Source organism: Brassica napus, chromosome C3, assembly GCF_020379485.1.
Source record: "Brassica napus cultivar Da-Ae chromosome C3, Da-Ae, whole genome shotgun sequence".
Lineage (NCBI taxonomy): Eukaryota > Viridiplantae > Streptophyta > Magnoliopsida > Brassicales > Brassicaceae > Brassica > Brassica napus.
The window spans coordinates 34,568,043-34,586,151 of record NC_063446.1 but is presented as its reverse complement, the minus strand read 5'-3'; the positions used below and the strand labels follow the sequence as shown (position 1 = coordinate 34,586,151).

The 18,109-nt window shown below is 35.2% G+C and overlaps 3 protein-coding genes across 4 annotated transcripts; all 3 read left to right on the top strand.

Annotated features, from left to right (window-relative positions):
• Nucleotides 1-2,639: 2,639 nt before the first annotated feature.
• Nucleotides 2,640-5,029, top strand: LOC106389404 (calmodulin-like protein 12). Of its 2 annotated transcripts, none has more exons than XM_048751131.1 (5): nt 2,640-3,260; nt 3,370-3,624; nt 3,801-4,064; nt 4,242-4,467; nt 4,677-5,029. In XM_048751131.1, the coding sequence occupies exons 1-5, from the start codon at nt 2,794-2,796 to the stop codon at nt 4,731-4,733; spliced, it is 1,269 nt and encodes a 422-aa protein (XP_048607088.1). In that variant the 5' UTR covers nt 2,640-2,793; the 3' UTR covers nt 4,734-5,029. The 2 variants fall into 2 exon arrangements, with proteins under 2 accessions (XP_048607088.1, XP_013685094.1); XM_013829640.3 differs by having other exon boundaries at nt 4,242-4,508.
• A 684-nt stretch (nt 5,030-5,713) lies between these two features.
• On the top strand, nt 5,714-7,476 carry LOC106386613 (glutathione S-transferase T3-like). Its single transcript, XM_048749568.1, has 5 exons — nt 5,714-5,719; nt 6,160-6,263; nt 6,634-6,908; nt 6,985-7,105; nt 7,167-7,476. Exons 1-5 carry the CDS (start codon nt 5,714-5,716, stop codon nt 7,474-7,476), a joined length of 816 nt encoding a protein of 271 aa, XP_048605525.1.
• A 4,222-nt stretch (nt 7,477-11,698) lies between these two features.
• On the top strand, nt 11,699-17,511 carry LOC106389405 (nuclear cap-binding protein subunit 1). Its single transcript, XM_013829641.3, has 18 exons — nt 11,699-11,904; nt 12,018-12,077; nt 12,210-12,266; nt 12,357-12,428; nt 12,522-12,584; nt 12,749-12,925; nt 13,215-13,343; nt 13,572-13,638; nt 13,790-13,989; nt 14,122-14,192; nt 14,560-14,644; nt 14,818-14,886; nt 14,991-15,109; nt 15,516-15,654; nt 15,846-16,346; nt 16,422-16,721; nt 16,795-17,031; nt 17,122-17,511. Exons 1-18 carry the CDS (start codon nt 11,821-11,823, stop codon nt 17,227-17,229), a joined length of 2,538 nt encoding a protein of 845 aa, XP_013685095.1. The 5' UTR covers nt 11,699-11,820; the 3' UTR covers nt 17,230-17,511.
• The last annotated feature ends 598 nt before the right edge of the window (nt 17,512-18,109 follow it).

Below are 18,109 nucleotides of genomic sequence, written 5' to 3'. Positions count from 1 at the left end.
TTTACTCATTGGGGTTTTGATCTATTACCCTATGGTTTTGATTTCAACATTAGATCATACTATTAGGGTTTGTAGTTTTTTTTATGGTTTCGATTCTTATCAAACAATCAAATTTGATTATGGGTTCTCTTTAAGGTTTCGAATTACCTTAACCTCAAGTAGGGTTTAATGGACCACCAAAGAGATGAACCGCGAGCTGGAACTGATCGGAATGCGAGCTGATGTTGTCGCGAGCTGTCTGATTGCTAAGATCGGGAACGCGAGCTGTCCAACGTGATGATCGGATCGCGAGCTGTCTGAGATCGTCTTGTTTGCGAGCTGAGGTTGAACAAGCCGAGATCGTCTGAGCTAGGATTAGGAACGCCTTGAGCTGAAGCTGATCGGGAACAGATTGCAAACAAGGATCGGGATGTAAGGTTTCGCGATCGGGATTAGGATGGTTCGTCGATTAGGGTTAGGGTTTTAGGCGGTTTGTTTTAGCTTAGGGATTTAGATTCTATCGTGCTGATAACGTGTTGTGAAACTAGAGAATATAATCTATGTTTCTGTATTATTCATAAACATAAGGAACCCTTTATATATAGAAAATTACACTGTCATAGACTAATGGAAAGACTAAAGAAAAGAAATACAAATATGGAAAAAGTACAAATCATAATCTAATAAGGAAAAGGCAAGATGCTGATTCTCTCTCTCTCTCTCTCTAGCATTGGGTCGGTTACCGGTTATGAACCGGGCCGGTTATGAACCGGGCAGGTTATGAACCGGGCCGGTTATGGACATCCACAATATCTATATATATAAATATGTTTGTTTCTCTACTATGCTGTCACCTAGGATGCCACGTCAGAAAGTCATGCGTTCTGGAGCTGACACGTGTTCAGATAAGTAAAACTTTGCGTTTCATTTAATCGAGTTATGTTTCGTTTGTTCACATGTTAATGGGCTTCTAAACATTTAATTGGCCCAACGGATAGAGGTTGTCTTCCCCGATGGCGTGACCAAAAATTAAGGCTCGTGTCCTCTTCGATCTACACCAGCTATGGAGGAGATATGATGAATTGAGTGAATCAAATCGACGTGAAAAACCTTTGTGCCAAGATTAATTGCGTCTTTTCGTCTTCTGTTGTAATCTTTCAAAGCATTACGTAAAAACCTTCATAAATGCTTCCATGATTTCTCATTCATTGTATCTCGCATTATCCCTTTTTCCTAGCAATGAATCTCCACCTATAAAAAGGTAAAGCTTCATCTCTTGAAAATCATCCTCACAAATCCAATAGCATTCGTTATTTTCTCATTATAATAGTTAACTCCTCTGTTCGACTTGCTAATCTGAATTATGGGTTGTTCTTCCACCTTAGAGGTGAGGTTGCTCAGTTTCTGGGAAATTGACATGCTTTTTATTGATTCTAAGATATTTTGTTTTTAAAACATATCTTAGTATTGAAATAATTTCTCTTTACGAAGAAGGTTGTATAATCTCAAAAAAAAATTGAAAAATTGTATCCTAATGAGGGACTCTTTGATAACAACAAAGTGTCTTTACGAAGTCAAAAATAGAAGGACACACATATCCCTCAGTTATGTCATCGATATGGTAAATGTGTTGAAGGAACCATGACAGAGGAAGATGTTGTCTTGAGAGAAAGTTCAAACAAAAAATATGGCATGAAAAGTATAAAAGTTTTCCGTTTCCTAAATCTGAGGAACATGTCCTCATGAACCAAAGTGGTCATCAGAAGAGTTAAAAGTTTTTTCTGGTTTTTTAATCTGAGATGTGTTATTTGTTTTGGTTTTTGGAACTGTAGAATGATATATCTTATGTGGAAGGGGAAAAATAAATATTATGGAACTAAAGTAACTATAAATGTCTGGGAGCCAAAGATACAACAGCAGTACGAGTTCACCTTCTCGCAGATATGACTTCTCAGTGACTTATTCAGAAAGTATCTTAACAACATAGAAGCTGGTTGGCAGGTACACTCAGTTAACTTCTAGGGAGCGTGAATTTGATTTTCATTATCTTTTATGTATAATGATTTGTGTGTTTTATCACAGATTAGCCGGATTTATATGGTGACAAACTGACAACAATACAAAAGCTCTTTACTTACTGGACTGTAGGTTCTTTAGAAAAAAAAATTATGTTAATGTTTTTAAAAATTTGAAGTTTCTTAAAATAAATATAGTATTATTTGTTTAAACTTTATATTTTTACTATGTCAAATTGAAATAGAAATAATATGAATATTTCTTTATTACATTTTCTTAATTATTTTTGTTAATATTTTATTATTTAACGATAGAGAATAATGAAAGTTGTTATCATTTTAATTCAAATCAAAAATATTTATTAACAATAACAATATAATCTCAGAATTATTTTCATTATTTTTTGCTTATAATATTATTTTCAATACATAATAATTTTAAATGTTTTATAAGTTAATATAAACTCATGTAAAATAATTTTTATAATAACATTTAAAATTTTGTAGGGCGGGCCGATCCTAGTGATTTATAACATTTTGTAGTATTTCTAGTTCGTCTTATTCCACTATTTTTCTCTCCGTCAGATTTGACCAATTGAAAATAGGCGGCTATAAGGAAACAAACTTTTATAAGTTGCCGTGGAAACAAGCCATTAGTTTCCAGCGCAGGATCTCTCAAATTTCTCTACACTTTCCTCTTCTCTTTAAGCGTTTTCCTTCTATATATGAACAACGGACTTGTTTCCTCAAACCACATTTATACTTTCTTCAAACTCTCTTTTTGCTCTACCTCTCTCTCATGACTTCTTCTTCTTCCTCGTCTCACGTTAGTCACCAAATCTTCCCCAGCTTCCACGGGCCAGATGTTCGTAGAGGATTCCTCAGTCATTTGCACAATGTCTTTGCAAAAAAAGAAATCACGGTGTTTAATGACCAGAAAATCGAGAGAGGCCACACGATTGGATCTGAGCTCGTACTAGCCATCAGAGAAGCGGAAGCTTCTATTGTTTTGCTCTCACAGAACTACGCTTCTTCGAGCTGGTGTTTAGATGAACTGGTTGAAATCCTGAAGTGCAAAGAAGCTTCGGGGCAGATTGTGATGCCGATTTTTTACGACGTTGATCCATCGGATGTAAGGAAGCAGAAGGGAGGCTTTGGGATCGCATTCGAGAAAACCTGTGAAGGTGAAACAGAAGAACAGAAGCAGATATGGGTCGATGCTTTGACGTATGTAGCAACCATAGCTGGAGAACACTCTCGTAACTGGTTTGTTACTTTTACTTGTCTCGTATATTCCTTTTTAATCTGGTGATTTAATGGTGGATTTTATGTAATTTATTTAAGAAGATTTCGCTTTTCCTTTTTTTTTTGACAGGACTGATGAAGCTGTGATGGTCGAAAAGATATCCACAGTTATGTTGAACAAACTAAAAGTGGAAGAGATAAAAAAAGAATTTAGGTCTTGCGATATAGACCAGAATGGTTTTATAACTGCGTCAGAGCTTCGATATGTGTTGACAAAAGATGGGGGCGATTATACCGATGAAGACGTTTGCAAGGCGATCGAAACATATGATGTAGATGGCGACGGTCGGATCAGCTATGATGAATACGTCAAAATGTGTGATAGGTGACGAATTCTTAACCCTTCTTAAAAAGTCTTAACCTGAAGAAAAAAAGAGGATTTATGATGTCTTACAATAAAATTTCATCATGATTAATACTATTATCTTTCTTATTCGATGATTAAATAGTGAAGTTTCTATAATCTAATCCGATTTTGTTTTTTTTTTTTGCTTTTGTTAGTATTGAAAAACAGGCTGCAGGGGTAGACAAGCTCGTCACAAGTGTTACTCTGCCTGAGGAGAAAATGCAAGAAATGAAGGCGACCTTTATGTTGTTCGATGTAGGCAATAATGGTTTCATAACTGCAGCAGACTTTCAACTGTCTGCGAAAAATTATGGCGAAAAGTTAACAGAGGAGGAAGCTTATAATCTACTCCGAAATTTGGATGCTGATGGCGATGGCCGGGTCAGCTTTGATGAATTCGTCAAAAGATTTATGGCTATGTGAGGGATTTTTAACCCTTCTTAAAAAAGCTTTAACATGAAGAAGAAAAAAAAGATTTATGATGACTTACGGTGTAATTTCATCATGATTTGGAAGGCTTTTTTTGTCTCTCTTAATTTCTAATTAAATTGCAGCGTTTCGATAATTTAAGAAGTTTTTTGATGTTATTTTGTTAGCGATGATGAAAATGATGCGTTAGCCAAAAAGCTTGTCACAGATGTTACACTGTCTACGGAGGAAATGGAAGAAATGATTCAATTCTTTAAGGCTCTAGATGTCGATCACAATGGTTTCATAACTGCAGCAGACTTTCAACAGTCTATCAATCACAATGGCAAAAAAGTAACTGATGAGGTCGCTTATAATGTCATCCGATCTATGGATGTTGATGGTGATTGTCAGGTCAGCTTTGATGAGTTCGTCAAACATTGGATGAAGGATAAGTGAGGGATTCTTTAACCCTTCTTAAAAATCTTTAACCTGGATAAGGGAAAAGGATTTTGATGTCTTATATTGAAATTTTATCATGATTCCGAACACTTTTTGTCTTTCTAAATCCACAATTCAATAGTAGAGTTTCGTAATTTCATAAGAATGTTTTTTTTTGTTAGGAGGGAGGAGGAAAAGACTGCGAAGATCGAAAAGTATGTCTCGAAAAAACTGAATAAATTCGCCAAATTCATTGCTAAAGCTTTGACCTGAAGACAAAAGGAGTTATGATGTTTTATAGTGATTTTTTTCATTACTTAATCATGGTTTCCTTCTTTACGACATGTTTTTACTTCTTTCTCATTTTCGTTAGTTGCTTTGTTAAGTTCTTCAGTGTTATGCCAGGCATGAACTCATGTGCTTGCATATCATGAACAACTGATTTTATTTGTTTATATTTCTCTTGCTTCCCTTAAGAAAATCTGCAATAAATTGGCCACGGCTGAATAAATGTTATACAAAAGTATTCTCTAAAGCACCAAAGTGCCCGATTTAAAAAACCTCAAGTTATCAATTTGAGTTTATAGATTCTGAAAGGATGGGTATATTTTCTATTTTTTTTTTTTTTTGAAAACCATTTTAAAGTTTTAATATTTTTTAGAACAGATTTAATTTTTTTCTGTTAGAAATATTTTAACCACCATAATAATTGTGAGGACTGGCTAACTAAGAGCATGTCCATCGGGAGTGCTTAACAAGAGGTTCCTAACAAAAGGTGAATAAAAATAAATCAAAAAGCCCATAATATTGAAGAACCGCTGTCTAATTTGGGCTTTTAAGAGAAGCCAAGAAGCCCTAACGTGGCAGCGTGTGATTCGACCGCAAATCAAATGCTCTCTCTCCTTCGTCGCAAGAAAGCCGAAGGACTTTCTGTTTCATTCTCGACTTCTCCGTCTTCTCGCTTGAATCTCGTCGTCTCTCTAGTGTTGATTCTCGGCGTCTCTCTCGAATCTCGTCGTCTCTCTCGAATCTCATCGTCTCTCTCGTCTCGAATCTCGTCGTCTCTCTCGAATCTCGTCTCACATCTCGTCTCAATCTCCTTATCGGTAAGAAATCATCCTGTTGATTTGAACTATATGTTACTGCTGTCTCGATTTTGGTTTATCTCCCATTCTCTGTTCGTGATCCGCTGTTTTGTCTTCTTCCTTCAGAGGTTATGATGAAGGTCAGAAGAGATAAGCTTCAAGAGAAAGCAAGGATGGAGGGAAGGATATAACTCAAACAAGATGGAAGAAGAAAGAAGATAAGTTCGAACATCCCTAGTCTTTTGAAAAAGAACTTTTAACAAATGATGTCAATGGTGATTTATTTAATAATATTGAGGAAGATGAAATCTATTAGATTAGTAGTAGAGTTTTGTTTGACTGTTGAAAAGATTGAATCCTTTGCATAGAAACAAAGTCAGTTGGTTTGTTATAACAAGTGTTGATGATGAATTTTAGAAACAAATATCTCTATTAATCTGGAAACAGAGTCGATTGTGTTTCGCATGATCACACCAAGCTGCTGTTGTCTTTATTTTCATATAATTTTGTGTTCGGTTATCTGTGTAAATATTTTGGTTAGTCCCATTTAATCTAACTTTCTTTGTTGGTAGTGTAACAGGTTTCAACTGAGTTTGCTTTTCATTCATTACGCAAGCCACTCTCTGTCCGAAAACGGATTCACTACGACCACAAGCATCCATGGTTCATCATCAAACGGAAGAGGTTAGTATACTTTTACTTTAAAAAAAATTTAGGTATTGATTGAGAAATAAATGGAATTTAGTGTTATGGTTTTGTGTTAGTTGCGGTGAAATGATTGACATTAGTTTTAGTTGCATTGAAGTGAATGGCATTAGTTTAGTGGTTGTTTTGGTTTTAAGTGTACACATTGATTGGAATTAAATTCAACATCTAAAAACTTTTAAAACTTTAAACTTGCCTTTAAAATCTTAACATAACGCGTTTTTCTTTTGCTATATCTCTTGTTATTTCCCTTCTCCTTTTCTGTTTCCTTCTCCTTTCCTATTTCCTTCTTCTCTTCTGTTTCCTTCAATCTTCTACATTCTATGGATTCATTTTCGTAATCTTCTAGCTTTATAGACCTCTTAAACAATCAACAACCTAGTATAGACCTCTCTACGTCCAATGTCTCTGGGTTCGTTCCACATTGGGTTGAAGAAGAAAACGTTGAAGCACACACTGTGGAGGACCGCAAAGAGAGACGGAAGTGGATACCAACAGAAGACGGTGTGCTTATCAGTGCTTGGTTGAACACCTCCAAGGATCCTGTAGTCAGGAATGAGCAAAAAGCAATTGCGTTTTGGAAACGAATTGAAGCTTATGTTGGAGCGAGTCCTAAGCTAGCTGGTGTGCAAAAGAGAGAGTCAAAGCCACTACAAACAAATGTGGGGGAAGATAAACGAGGGAGTATGTAAGTTTGTAGGCGCATATGATGCTGCAACGAAACAGAAGTTAAGTGGCCAGAATGAGAATGACGTGATGAAAATGGCTCATGAAATTTTCTACAATGACCACAAGGTGAAGTTTACACTTGAGCATGCATGGTTAGAGCTTCTTCATGATCAGAAATGATGTAAAGCTTCATCTACTAAATATAAAGTGCAGTGTAAAAGAAGGAAGCCAGATGACCAAAGCGCACAATCATCAAGCTCTGCGCCAGGAGAGGATGATCAAAAGGCCTGCTGGTGTTAAAGCAACAAACGCGAAAGCTAAAAGGTCTGTGAGCAAGCCGACGATGGAAGAGGAAGGAAGGGAGATTCAGAGCATGTGGAAGATTAGGCAGAAGGACTTTGCTTTGAAGGAGAAGCTTAACAAGCAAAAATTGCTTGATAAGTTGATTGCCAAGACAGAGCCACTAACTGAACTAGAAATAGCTTTAAAAAATAAGCTCATAACGGACATGTTGGCAAGTTAGTTTGAAAAATAAGCTCTGAATGCATTTCCACTTGTGTTATGTTTCTTGAGTTTGATTCGAGTCTATTTTATTGTGTTTGTTGAATTTATGTCGAGTATGTTATGTTCTTTGAATTTCTGTCGAGTCTGTTATGCGTTTATGTATTGAGTTTATCTCGAGTCTGTTGAATTGTGTCGAGTTTGTATTAATATGGCTTTGAATGTCTAATATTGGTTTCGTCTATTTTATTGTGTTTGTTGAATTTATGTCGAGTATGTTATGTTCTTTGAATTTCTGTCGAGTCTGTTATGCGTTTATGTATTGAGTTTATCTCGAGTCTGTTGAATTGTGTCGAGTTTGTATTAATATGGCTTTGAATGTCTAATATTGGTTTCCCTTTCATATGAATCTGTATTAATATGGCTTTGAATGTATTATGTATGGAGCAGGTACAACAAGACATAAAGCTGAAGCCATGGACATATGAATGCATGTGACACAAGAAGCCAAGACACAAAGCTGGTATGTTCGTGTTATGAGAAAGCAGAACTTGCTTTCGCTGGTGGAGCCAACTTTACTCAGATTCAGACTCGTCACTTGCAATCGCAGGTGGAGCCATTTCTCTCCGTGTGTAAACAAGAACTTGTATAAATTTTGTGTCTAACCATTTCTCTCAAATCAAAGCATTTTTCATTTCTATCAAATCAAATACCAATTATCTCAAATCAAATAACTTTTCATTTTTCCCAAATCAAATACCAATTCTCTCAAAGCACTTACCATTTCTCTAAAAGCATCACATTTCTCTTATCATTTGTTCGATCCTTTGCTTAGAACAAGAATCACATTTCTCTTATCATTTTACTTTGCTTTCAACCTTTCTTTTTTTTTCTCTTATCATTTCTCTTCTATATGGCTTCTTCTTGTTCTTCTAATAATATTGAAGACATATTGGATGAGAAATTCGATCAAATTTTCGATCAACAATTCGAAAATCTCCTCATTCATCATGAAAATCGCCAAGAAGCATCAAGGTCAAAAAAGAAACGAGCCTACATTGAAAGACAACGAGAATAAGAACACATGCAGTTATGGAACGATTATTTTAGTGAAGATACAACATATCCTTCTCACATGTTTCGACGCCGGTTTCGAATGAACAAGCCCTTGTTCATACGTATTGTTGATCGACTCTCCGCTGAAATCCCATACTTTCAACAAAGAAGAGATGCTACTGGAAGGTTCGTTCATTCTCCGCTACAAAAGGCAACGACAACAATTCATATGGCGGCATATGGTTGTCCAGCTGATGCGGTCGATGAATACCTCCGACTTGGTGAGACAACCGCGCTTTTATGCTTAGAACATTTTGTTCAAAGAATCGTAAATTTATTTGGAGACGAATATCTACGAAGACCCACTCCAGAAGATCTTCAATGACTCCTCGATATTGGAGAGATACGCAGATTTTCGGGGATGATAGGAAGTATTGATTGTATGCATTGGGAGTGGAAGAATTGTCCGACCGCATGGAAAGTTCAATATAAATGTGGATCAGGAAGGCCCACCATTGTTTTAGAGGTTGTAGCTTCACAAGATATCTGGATATGACATGCGTTTTTTGGACCTCCAGGTACATTAAACGATATCAATATTCTTGATCGATCACCGGTTTTTTATGATATATTACAAGGTCGAGCTCCAAAAGTTACTTAAATTGTCAACGGACACGAGTACGATTTGGGTTACTATCTCACATATGGTATTTATCCCAAATGGGTTACTTTTGTCCAATCTATTCCACTTCCGCAAGGTCCGAAAGCATCTTTATTCGCTACACATCAAAAAGCAGTATATAAAGATGTCGAGCGTGCTTTTGGGATCTTGCAAGCTCGATTTGCCATAGTCAAAAATCCAGTTCTTTTGTGGGATAAAGTAAAAATTAGAAAGATAATGAGAGCATGTATCATTCTACATAATATGAGCGTAGAAGACGAACGAGATGGGTACACTCAGTATGATGTTTCAGTTTTCGCACAACCGGAATCAAGCCGAAGTTCACAAGTGGATTTCACGTATTCTACAAATATGCCTTCAAATCTCGGCAATATGATGAGCATTCGGAATCAAGTTCGTGATAGAAAAATACATCATCAATTGAAAGCTGATTTGGTTGAGAATATATGGCAAAAATTTGGAACAAATCAAGATTTTAACTAAACGGCTATTTCTCGTTTTTGATTTGCATTTGTATTTTTAATATGTTTTTATGTAATTTTTAATAAATTTTAATGTATGCTTTTATTTTAAATCATTATAGTTTAAAAAAAAATTAAGAACCCCTATGAAGTTCTCCCGTTGGAGGAGGAAAAAACTAATTGCACTAGCTAAGGTTCTTAAGTGTCCAAATCATCTTATTAACTATTAATTTTATCTAAAGAGCCCATTGGAGGTTCTAATTGATGGACATGCTCTAACCGCTTTAAAATTCAAACAATGAACACGGTTAAGAATTTACATTTTAGATTTGAGGAATGAATTTTTGGAGAATGGGGATAAAAATAATAATAATTAAGACTAAAATTTAAAAATAATAATTTTTAAATACTTTCAAAAAAAGAAGTTTCGTAATTCAAAATAATATTTAAAAAATTTTAAAAATTGAAAAATCAAAAAATCAAAAAATCAAAAAAAAATTTGAATTGATTTTTTCGATTTTTTCGATTTTTTATTTATTATATTGCTATATATATATATATATATATATATAGAGAGAGAGAGAGAGAGAGAGAGAGTAATGGTATAAATGTTTTTTACTTGTTTAATGAATTTTCTTTTGGTCAAAAAAGTAATTTAGAATATCTTGGAAGATTTATCCAACTAAATTTTTTTTTGATGAAATGTCAAATTTATTAATTTATCAAAAAGAATACCATTTGCAAATCTACCTCACTTATAAACTTATATGAAGAGGAAAAAAATTTAGTTAAATTGTATTTTTGATTGAGTGTATTGTTTAAATGTGGAAGATAACTTAGAGTATTCTAAAATTTCTCTAAAATTTGTATACTTATCAAAAATAAAACTGATTATACATACAATCAGGAGAAGCTGCTTAAAATACATTAACTTGGCTGTCACTATTTAAAAATATACTCAATCAAATATACTTTAATATTTAGATTGAAAGTTTATTGATCATTTTTTATGGTTTAGTATATAAGGGATGGGATTGAGTTTATAAACTTATATGAATCATGTTTAAACATTGACAAGTGACTTAGAGGAGTTAATTTTTTTTCTCACAAAATTTAAGGTTTATAAACTTGTATGAATCATGTTTAAACATTGACAAGTGATTTACAGGAGTTAATTTTTTTTCCCACAAAATTTAAAGTATTTATGAAAATAGTTATCTTTTAGAGGTAAATTTGAAAAGTGATATCAAACTTTTGGTAAAACTGAATTTTACCTTGCAATTAGACCAATTATTTTTGTTAATTGAAATATCTCAACTATATATCTTATTGAAATAGAAACATTCACTTGGACCCAACTCTTTTGAAAGATTTTAAATTATTATTATTTTGGATCAATATAGGATTTTAAATTAAATATACACATATATTAATTATGGAAATAATAACATATTACTATCTCGTGTCCAAACAACATAAAACATTAGTTTTCATTTTTTTAATAACTGTTTTATCATTTTTGTTTTCAATCTGCACTATCATGCGAATCATGATCTAGTTTATTTACCTATTTTTCTAACGTATTAATTTTATACAAATACATCTCTTTAAAAAGCTACATCTATTTTACAAAAATACATGACCAAAGATCTCACAATAATAATCTTGCCATCGAAGTTTTGGTTAAGTAATTTAGCTCTATAATTTTTTAATCAATATTGTGTACTATAATTTTATATCAAAGTTAATTAAAATAAAGTTTCGGTACAAATTTTCGAGTTTTAGTGATCGTAATATTTTGTATTTGTATTGTTCTTACAAGAAATATTTTCTTATTAATTATTTTTGCTTTAATTGGAAAAAAAAATCAAAATTCAAAATTACCATTTTTTTTCTTTTCTTATAATAAAACTCAAATCTACCACAAAATCAAAATTAAAAATTAAAATCTAAAACAGTTAAAAATTAAAACATTTTAGCCCGTCACCATCTGTATTTGAGCCCGTTGGGCTTTAACTCATCATCAAATAAGGTCGACAAAAAAATAAAAATTAAATCCAAAAACCAAATAAACCTAGAAATTGCGGAAAGAAGTGAGAACGAAAGAGAAAGAGAGATTTGAGGTCAGTGCGCTCGCCAGTGAAGAGAAATCTGCAGCTGCGGGAAGATGAGCAATTGGAAGACTCTTCTTCTCCGAATCGGCGAGAAGGGCCCCGAGTACGGCACTTCCTCCGACTTCAAAGACCATATCGTCAGTCTTCTCTCTCTCTCTCTCTCTCTCTATCTCTCGATTCTTAAACCCTAATTGCTCTCTCTCTCTCTCTCTCTCTCTCAAGTCTCTTTTCGTTTGTTGTTTCTTTGCAGGAGACTTGTTTTGGTGTTATTCGTAGAGAAATCGAGCGTTCTGGGGACCAAGTTTCGCCTGTAAGTTTCACATTTTCTTATGACTCCTGTTTTTTTAATTTCATCAGCGATTCAATTCAATTTTGAATATCTGACATTTTCTTCATTAGCATTTATGCTTACATGTCTTTTGTGATTTTCATCTTAAAACAGTATCTACTGCAATGTGCTGAACAATTGCCTCATAAGATTCCCTTGTATGGCACTCTGGTAAGTCTTTATCCTGTATGCAATTGCAGTTTAATTTGGTGCATATACTTTGTAATCTGATTGACGTCTTTCTATTTCCACATGTTTAAGATTGGTTTGTTGAACCTGGAGAATGAAGACTTTGTCAGAAAGATAGTAGAAAGTGTCCAAGCTAATTTCCAGGTGAATAATTTGTATATCAATTGGCCAAAATAGAATTTTGTTTCTCCACTTTTGCTTATAATGTAACTGCTTTTACTGGGTTGAACATGCCAGGTCGCTTTAGATTCTGGAAACTGCAACAGTATCCGCATATTGCTACGCTTTATGACTTCCCTGGTATGGATACACAGTTGCTTCATTAATTTGATATGCAAGTTCATATTTTCTTAGACACCAAAACCGTCTGAAAATTAAAAGCAAACATGAATATTTACAGTAGTTGTTCACCGGCTTTGAGATGTTTTTCTATGTTTTTAACATGTTCTATTTGGGTTCTTCAGTTGTGCAGTAAGGTTATTCAACCTGCCTCTTTGATTGTCGTGTTCGAAACGCTGTTGTCATCTGCTGCCACCACTGTGGATGAAGAGAAAGGAAACCCATCATGGCAGGCACAAGCTGACTTTTACGTTATATGCATCTTGTCAAGCCTCCCGTGGGGAGGAGCAGAACTCGCTGAGGTATTGCTATTGAATTAAAGACATTCCAGAAGATATCTTGTTAGTTGGGTATTAGAAAACATATGGTATTAGACTATTAGTGTTGAAGGCCATTAGAATACAGGATCACGAGCTTCCAGCTATATAATTATGTGGTCCTGTTCTATGTGCAACCAAATTTAATAGTCTAATTCTTAGTTTTATCATGTCTCACCTAGTGGGTAGTATTGGTAACTGAACTGCTTCTATACGAACTGCTATAAGATACTATTAACTTGTCATCTCTGATGAGTTTCCCTCTTTCTTGCAGCAAGTTCCTGATGAGATTGAAAGAGTATTAGTCGGGATACAAGCTTATTTGAGCATCCGAAAGAATTCTTCATCGTCTGGTTTAAACTTTTTTCTCAAAGGAGAATCTGAAAATAGTCCTTCAGAAAAGGTTTGACTTAAGTGTTGGTTTTTTTTTCAAGTTGTTGTATTGCTTGGTGTTAGGTATCCCTTCCGTTTTGCGGTAGATGTCTTGGCAGATGCATGAATAATATGCGTTTGTATAAATCTATCTGACGTTTCGTTCTGTCTTTCTAGTTGTTCGAGATCGTAATTTGTTAAATATTGTATCATGGTGTCGTAACTTTTGGTTTCTCTTTGTTGTTTGTTGTCTCTTTAGGATTTCGTGGAGGATCTATGGGATCGAACACAGTCTCTAGCTTCCAATGGATGGAAACTTGATAGTGGTATGCATTTATTTTAATGTTATTGTATCACTAAGACTTCAATCCACTACAAACCTCTTCTTTATTTCCCTGTCTACCTTCTTCTATCATACTAGGCATGTTTGTTGTATATCGTTATTGATGACAAGTTAACGCTTTTTCTATGTGCTAGTTCCTAGGCCTCATCTCTCGTTCGAAGCTCAGCTCGTTGCTGGAAAATTTCATGAGCTACGCCCCATTAAATGTATGGAACCACCAAGTCCACCTTCTGATCATTCGAGGGAGAACATTGGCAAGCAAAAGCATGACGCTTTGATGAGATATCCTCAGAGGATTCGCAGGTTGAATATATTTCCAGCTAATAAGACTGAGGTGATGTGATGGCTATGTTCATCTGGAAATTTATTACACATACAATTTCAGTGATCAACATCTATTATCTCTAATCTGTCATATACGTATGGGTTCTTATTCTCTTATAACTCTGGAAATATTTACTCACAGGATGTACAACCTATTGATCGCTTTGTCGTTGAGGAATATTTACTGGATGTGCTCCTATATTTAAATGGATGGTATGTATTTTTGCAGAACTGGAGTACTCTTGATTTTCTATGTCCCTGTTATAATTTCCTTGCATAGTAGATTGTCGTCCATGCCTACTTGTTTTGGTGTAGATCTTGGTTAGGTGTAGATATATAGTCAAGTGTTACATTAAGCTAAGTTCAAGAGTCGAGACTAACTCTTCGAACAATATAGTCACTTAACACTAACTCAATTGTGTTAAATCGGCAAAGCGACTGACTACCAAGGGGGCAGTGTTTTGTGTTGAATTGCCTAGCATTAGTTGATTCTTATTCTACATCTTAGCATGTACTGAGTTTCTTTTATTTTGTGGTCACCTTTGATTTTGTTTTCCTAATTAATTTATTGCAAATCTAGTCGGAAGGAGTGCGCTTCCTACATGGCTAATCTTCCTGTGCCCTTCCGGTATGAGTACCTTATGGCAGAGACACTATTTTCTCAGGTGAAGTTCTGTTCTTGCTTAAATTTGAAATTTCTCTCTATATTAAGTATTCACAATGTAAATGAAAGCATAATGATAATCTTTTCCTGGCAGATTATACCAATTTTTTTCTAGGAATGTTTGTCTTAGAGCTTTGGTTTTTAGATTTAACAATTGGATCTGTTTTTTCCCAGATACTGCTGCTACCACAGCCACCGTTCAAGACTCTCTATTATACACTCGTGATTATGGATCTTTGTAAGGTAGCAAACAAGGAACAAAGGGTTACTATGATCTTTCGATGACTTTTAAATGGTTGGTGTCATTTATTTCTTATACCTGATGCCAAATACTCAAATCATTTTAGGCTCTTCCGGGTGCCTTTCCTGCTGTTGTTGCCGGCGCTGTTCGTGCACTCTTTGAGAAAATTTCCGACCTTGACATGGAATCCAGGACACGCCTTATCCTCTGGTTTTCTCACCACTTGTAAGTATACATTTTTCATTTTTCATTTTTCATTTTTCATTTTTCTTACCTTATCCGTTGAAAAGTTGATTTGTGGATGTTCCACTTCCATATATGATAGAAAATTATCTAGCTGAGAAGCTTTTCTTTAGCCAAGTTGATGATTGTTATTCAAACATAAAATATGGATTTTCAATAGACGCGAACTTGGGGCTGTTTTACTTTATGCTTTCTATTGTGAAGCGTCAGAGTGTCTCTCAAATTAATTGAGAATTTTAATTGAGAATTTTGTTATTCATCATATGAAGTTGATGATTGTTACAGAAACATAAAATATGGATTTTGGTGTGCTTTATTGTCTTTTCACCTGATGATCCATATACATATTTTTCTTCTAATTCAATGAGGATATTTTCATGCTTAACAGATCCAACTTCCAGTTCATCTGGCCATGGGAAGAGTGGTCTTATGTGTTGGACCTTCCCAAATGGGCCCCTAAGCGTGTATTTGTTCAGGAGGTTCTCCAAAGAGAAGTACGCTTGTCTTACTGGGATAAAATTAAGCAGGTAACAGAGCACTTGTTATGATTTTAATATTCTGATATATTAGAAAATTTGAGGCAATCAAGAGCTGCCAAACTTTAGCGTCACATTCTCTCTTGAGGTTTTAATTGAGCTATTATGTTTCATCTTGAGTTCAACTTGGCTTTAGTTTTTGGCCACTAGAGAACTTATTTTGTTTTCTGTGTGTCAAATAGAGCATCGAGAATGCTAGTGCCCTAGAAGAATTGCTTCCTGCAAAGGCTGCTCCGGCTTACAGGTACTCCTTGGAAGAGGGTAAAGAGAAAACAGAAGAGCATCAGTTGTCAGCTGAACTGAACAGGAAGGTCAAGGAAAAACAATCTGCACGTGACATGATGTCGTGGATTGAAGAAACGATATATCCAGTTCATGGTTTTGAAGTCACTCTTACAGTAGTCGTGCAGACCTTACTCGAGATCGGATCAAAAAGTTTCACTCATATGGTCACAGTCCTAGAGCGGTACGGCCAAGTGTTTGGGAAACTCTGTCCTGATAATGATAAACAGGTGATGCTATTATCGCAAGTGAGTGCATACTGGAAAAACAATGCACAAATGACGGCCGTGGCAATGGATAGGATGATGGGGTATAGACTCGTATCGAATCAGGCAATTGTGAGATGGGTTTTCTCTCCGGAGAATGTTGATCAGTTTCATATGTCTGATCAGACATGGGAGGTCAGTTGCATTCTAACTCAATTCGTTTGCGTTTGCTTAATAAACTCTGATTTTTTTTTGTTTCTGTCTCTGCAGATACTTGGGAATGCACTTAACAAGACTTATAATCGTATCTCTGATTTGAGGAAAGACATATCAAACATTACGAAGAATGTTTTGGTTGCTGAGAAAGCTTCAGCAAACGCACGAGCAGAGCTGGAGGCTGCTGAGAGCAAACTTTCCCTAGTGGAGGGTGAGCCTGTCCTTGGTGAAAATCCAGGGAAGATGAAGCGTTTGAAATCAACGGTGGAGAAGACAGGGGAGGCAGAGGTGTCTCTACGGGAATCCCTAGAGGCAAAAGAGGCTCTTCTTAACAGAGCTCTCTCTGAAACTGAGGTATTCAAATAATAACTTTCTAGTGTACTGTCTCTTTTTGTATCCTCTTATTGACTTTTCCTTGTGCATATAGGCTCTACTGCTCCTGCTGTTCCAGAGTTTCTCTGCAGTCCTGAAGGAACGGCTTCCAGAACCAGCGAAAGCGAGGTCGTTGGAGGATCTAAAATCTGAAGATGAAAACTCATCTGCGATGGAGGTGGACACTGAAAATGGAAACCCAAAGAAAAGGTCTGAGATCGGTGATAGAGAACAGTGGTGCTTATCCACAGTTGGATATCTTACGGCATTTACTAGACAATATGCGAACGAGGTAAAAGTTAGTTAAGTTGGATGTTGTTAAGAGCGTAAGATTTGTAATGAAATGACGAATCTTACTTGTGTTTCTATGTCCTGTCTGTAGATATGGCCTCACATGGAGAAGTTGAAGTTGGAGGTGTTCTCTGGAGAAGATGTTCATCCCCTCTTCCTTCAAGCCATATTCTCTGCACTCCAAATCCCTTTACAATAATCTTCCTCACCTTTTCATCTGAAACCTCTATGTATTTTGTTCTTCCTATGAGATTTTTGACATTCAAGTTTCATTAGGAAGTCGTTGAGATTCCTAGTATGGGAAAACCAAGAAGAGAGTTAGCTCGTTCTTAGGGTAATGTTGTTTGTTTCCTCAAACCCAGCTTTATTAATTAAACATGATTGTAGGATAACTGTAAGGATACAGGGAGTCTCTGTTCCGATTTTCTATGGTCTGTTACTGTTTAAAGAAGCGGAAGCTATAAGCTAAGGTTTTTTGGAAGGAGATTTGTAAACTTTATAGGGAGGGTCTTAAATCCAAATTTTGAGTTGGAAGATAAGGAAAAAGAACCGGTGTGATAGAAGGAGGAAGGATCAAACTGGATATGGATAGAAGGACGACGGTAGTTTCAAACGTTCTACATAAAAAAAAAAGCCAAAAAAGTTTAGACATTTTTAGCATAACGGACATTTTCTACTGACTATGTTTTTCTTTTCTCTCTCTCTCAATTTCAAGTTTCATCATCCACATTGTGAATACAAAATTTTAGCTTCACCTATATTTAAATCCCACATACAACTCCAAAATAAACACTTAGAAAAATCATATGCAACCCAATCTAGACAATGTTGTATTTTTAACTACAGCAAAACGAATCTATTCTATTATCCGAGGTGAACGTCTCTTACACCATTTAATTTTACTACTAAAACCAAAATTTACTTCTAAACCAAACCAAAATCCTAGATTAAGAGTAACTAATGAAAACCACAGCAGATGGCACCAAGCTTATCATTTTTTTTTGTTTTCCATACGAAATGTTTTCCAAATTAGAGTACTTGCTATATGAAATCTCCAACAAAACTATACCAAAAAAAAA

Bases quoted from the DNA above. Each gene is read 5' to 3' on its own strand.
- LOC106389404 (XM_013829640.3), top strand. From the start codon at position 2,794: ATGACTTCTTCTTCTTCCTCGTCTCACGTTAGTCACCAAATCTTCCCC. The intron at 3,261-3,369 runs GTTTGTTACTTT...TTTTTTTGACAG, and splicing joins GGAGAACACTCTCGTAACTG to GACTGATGAAGCTGTGATGG. The intron at 4,065-4,241 runs GTGAGGGATTTT...TTATTTTGTTAG, and splicing joins GTCAAAAGATTTATGGCTAT to CGATGATGAAAATGATGCGT.
- LOC106386613 (XM_048749568.1), top strand. The intron at 6,264-6,633 runs GTTAGTATACTT...GTAATCTTCTAG, and splicing joins TTCATCATCAAACGGAAGAG to CTTTATAGACCTCTTAAACA. The intron at 7,106-7,166 runs GTTAGAGCTTCT...TATAAAGTGCAG, and splicing joins TTTACACTTGAGCATGCATG to TGTAAAAGAAGGAAGCCAGA.
- LOC106389405 (XM_013829641.3), top strand. From the start codon at position 11,821: ATGAGCAATTGGAAGACTCTTCTTCTCCGAATCGGCGAGAAGGGCCCC. The intron at 12,267-12,356 runs GTAAGTCTTTAT...CACATGTTTAAG, and splicing joins TTCCCTTGTATGGCACTCTG to ATTGGTTTGTTGAACCTGGA. The intron at 15,655-15,845 runs GTAACAGAGCAC...TGTGTCAAATAG, and splicing joins ACTGGGATAAAATTAAGCAG to AGCATCGAGAATGCTAGTGC.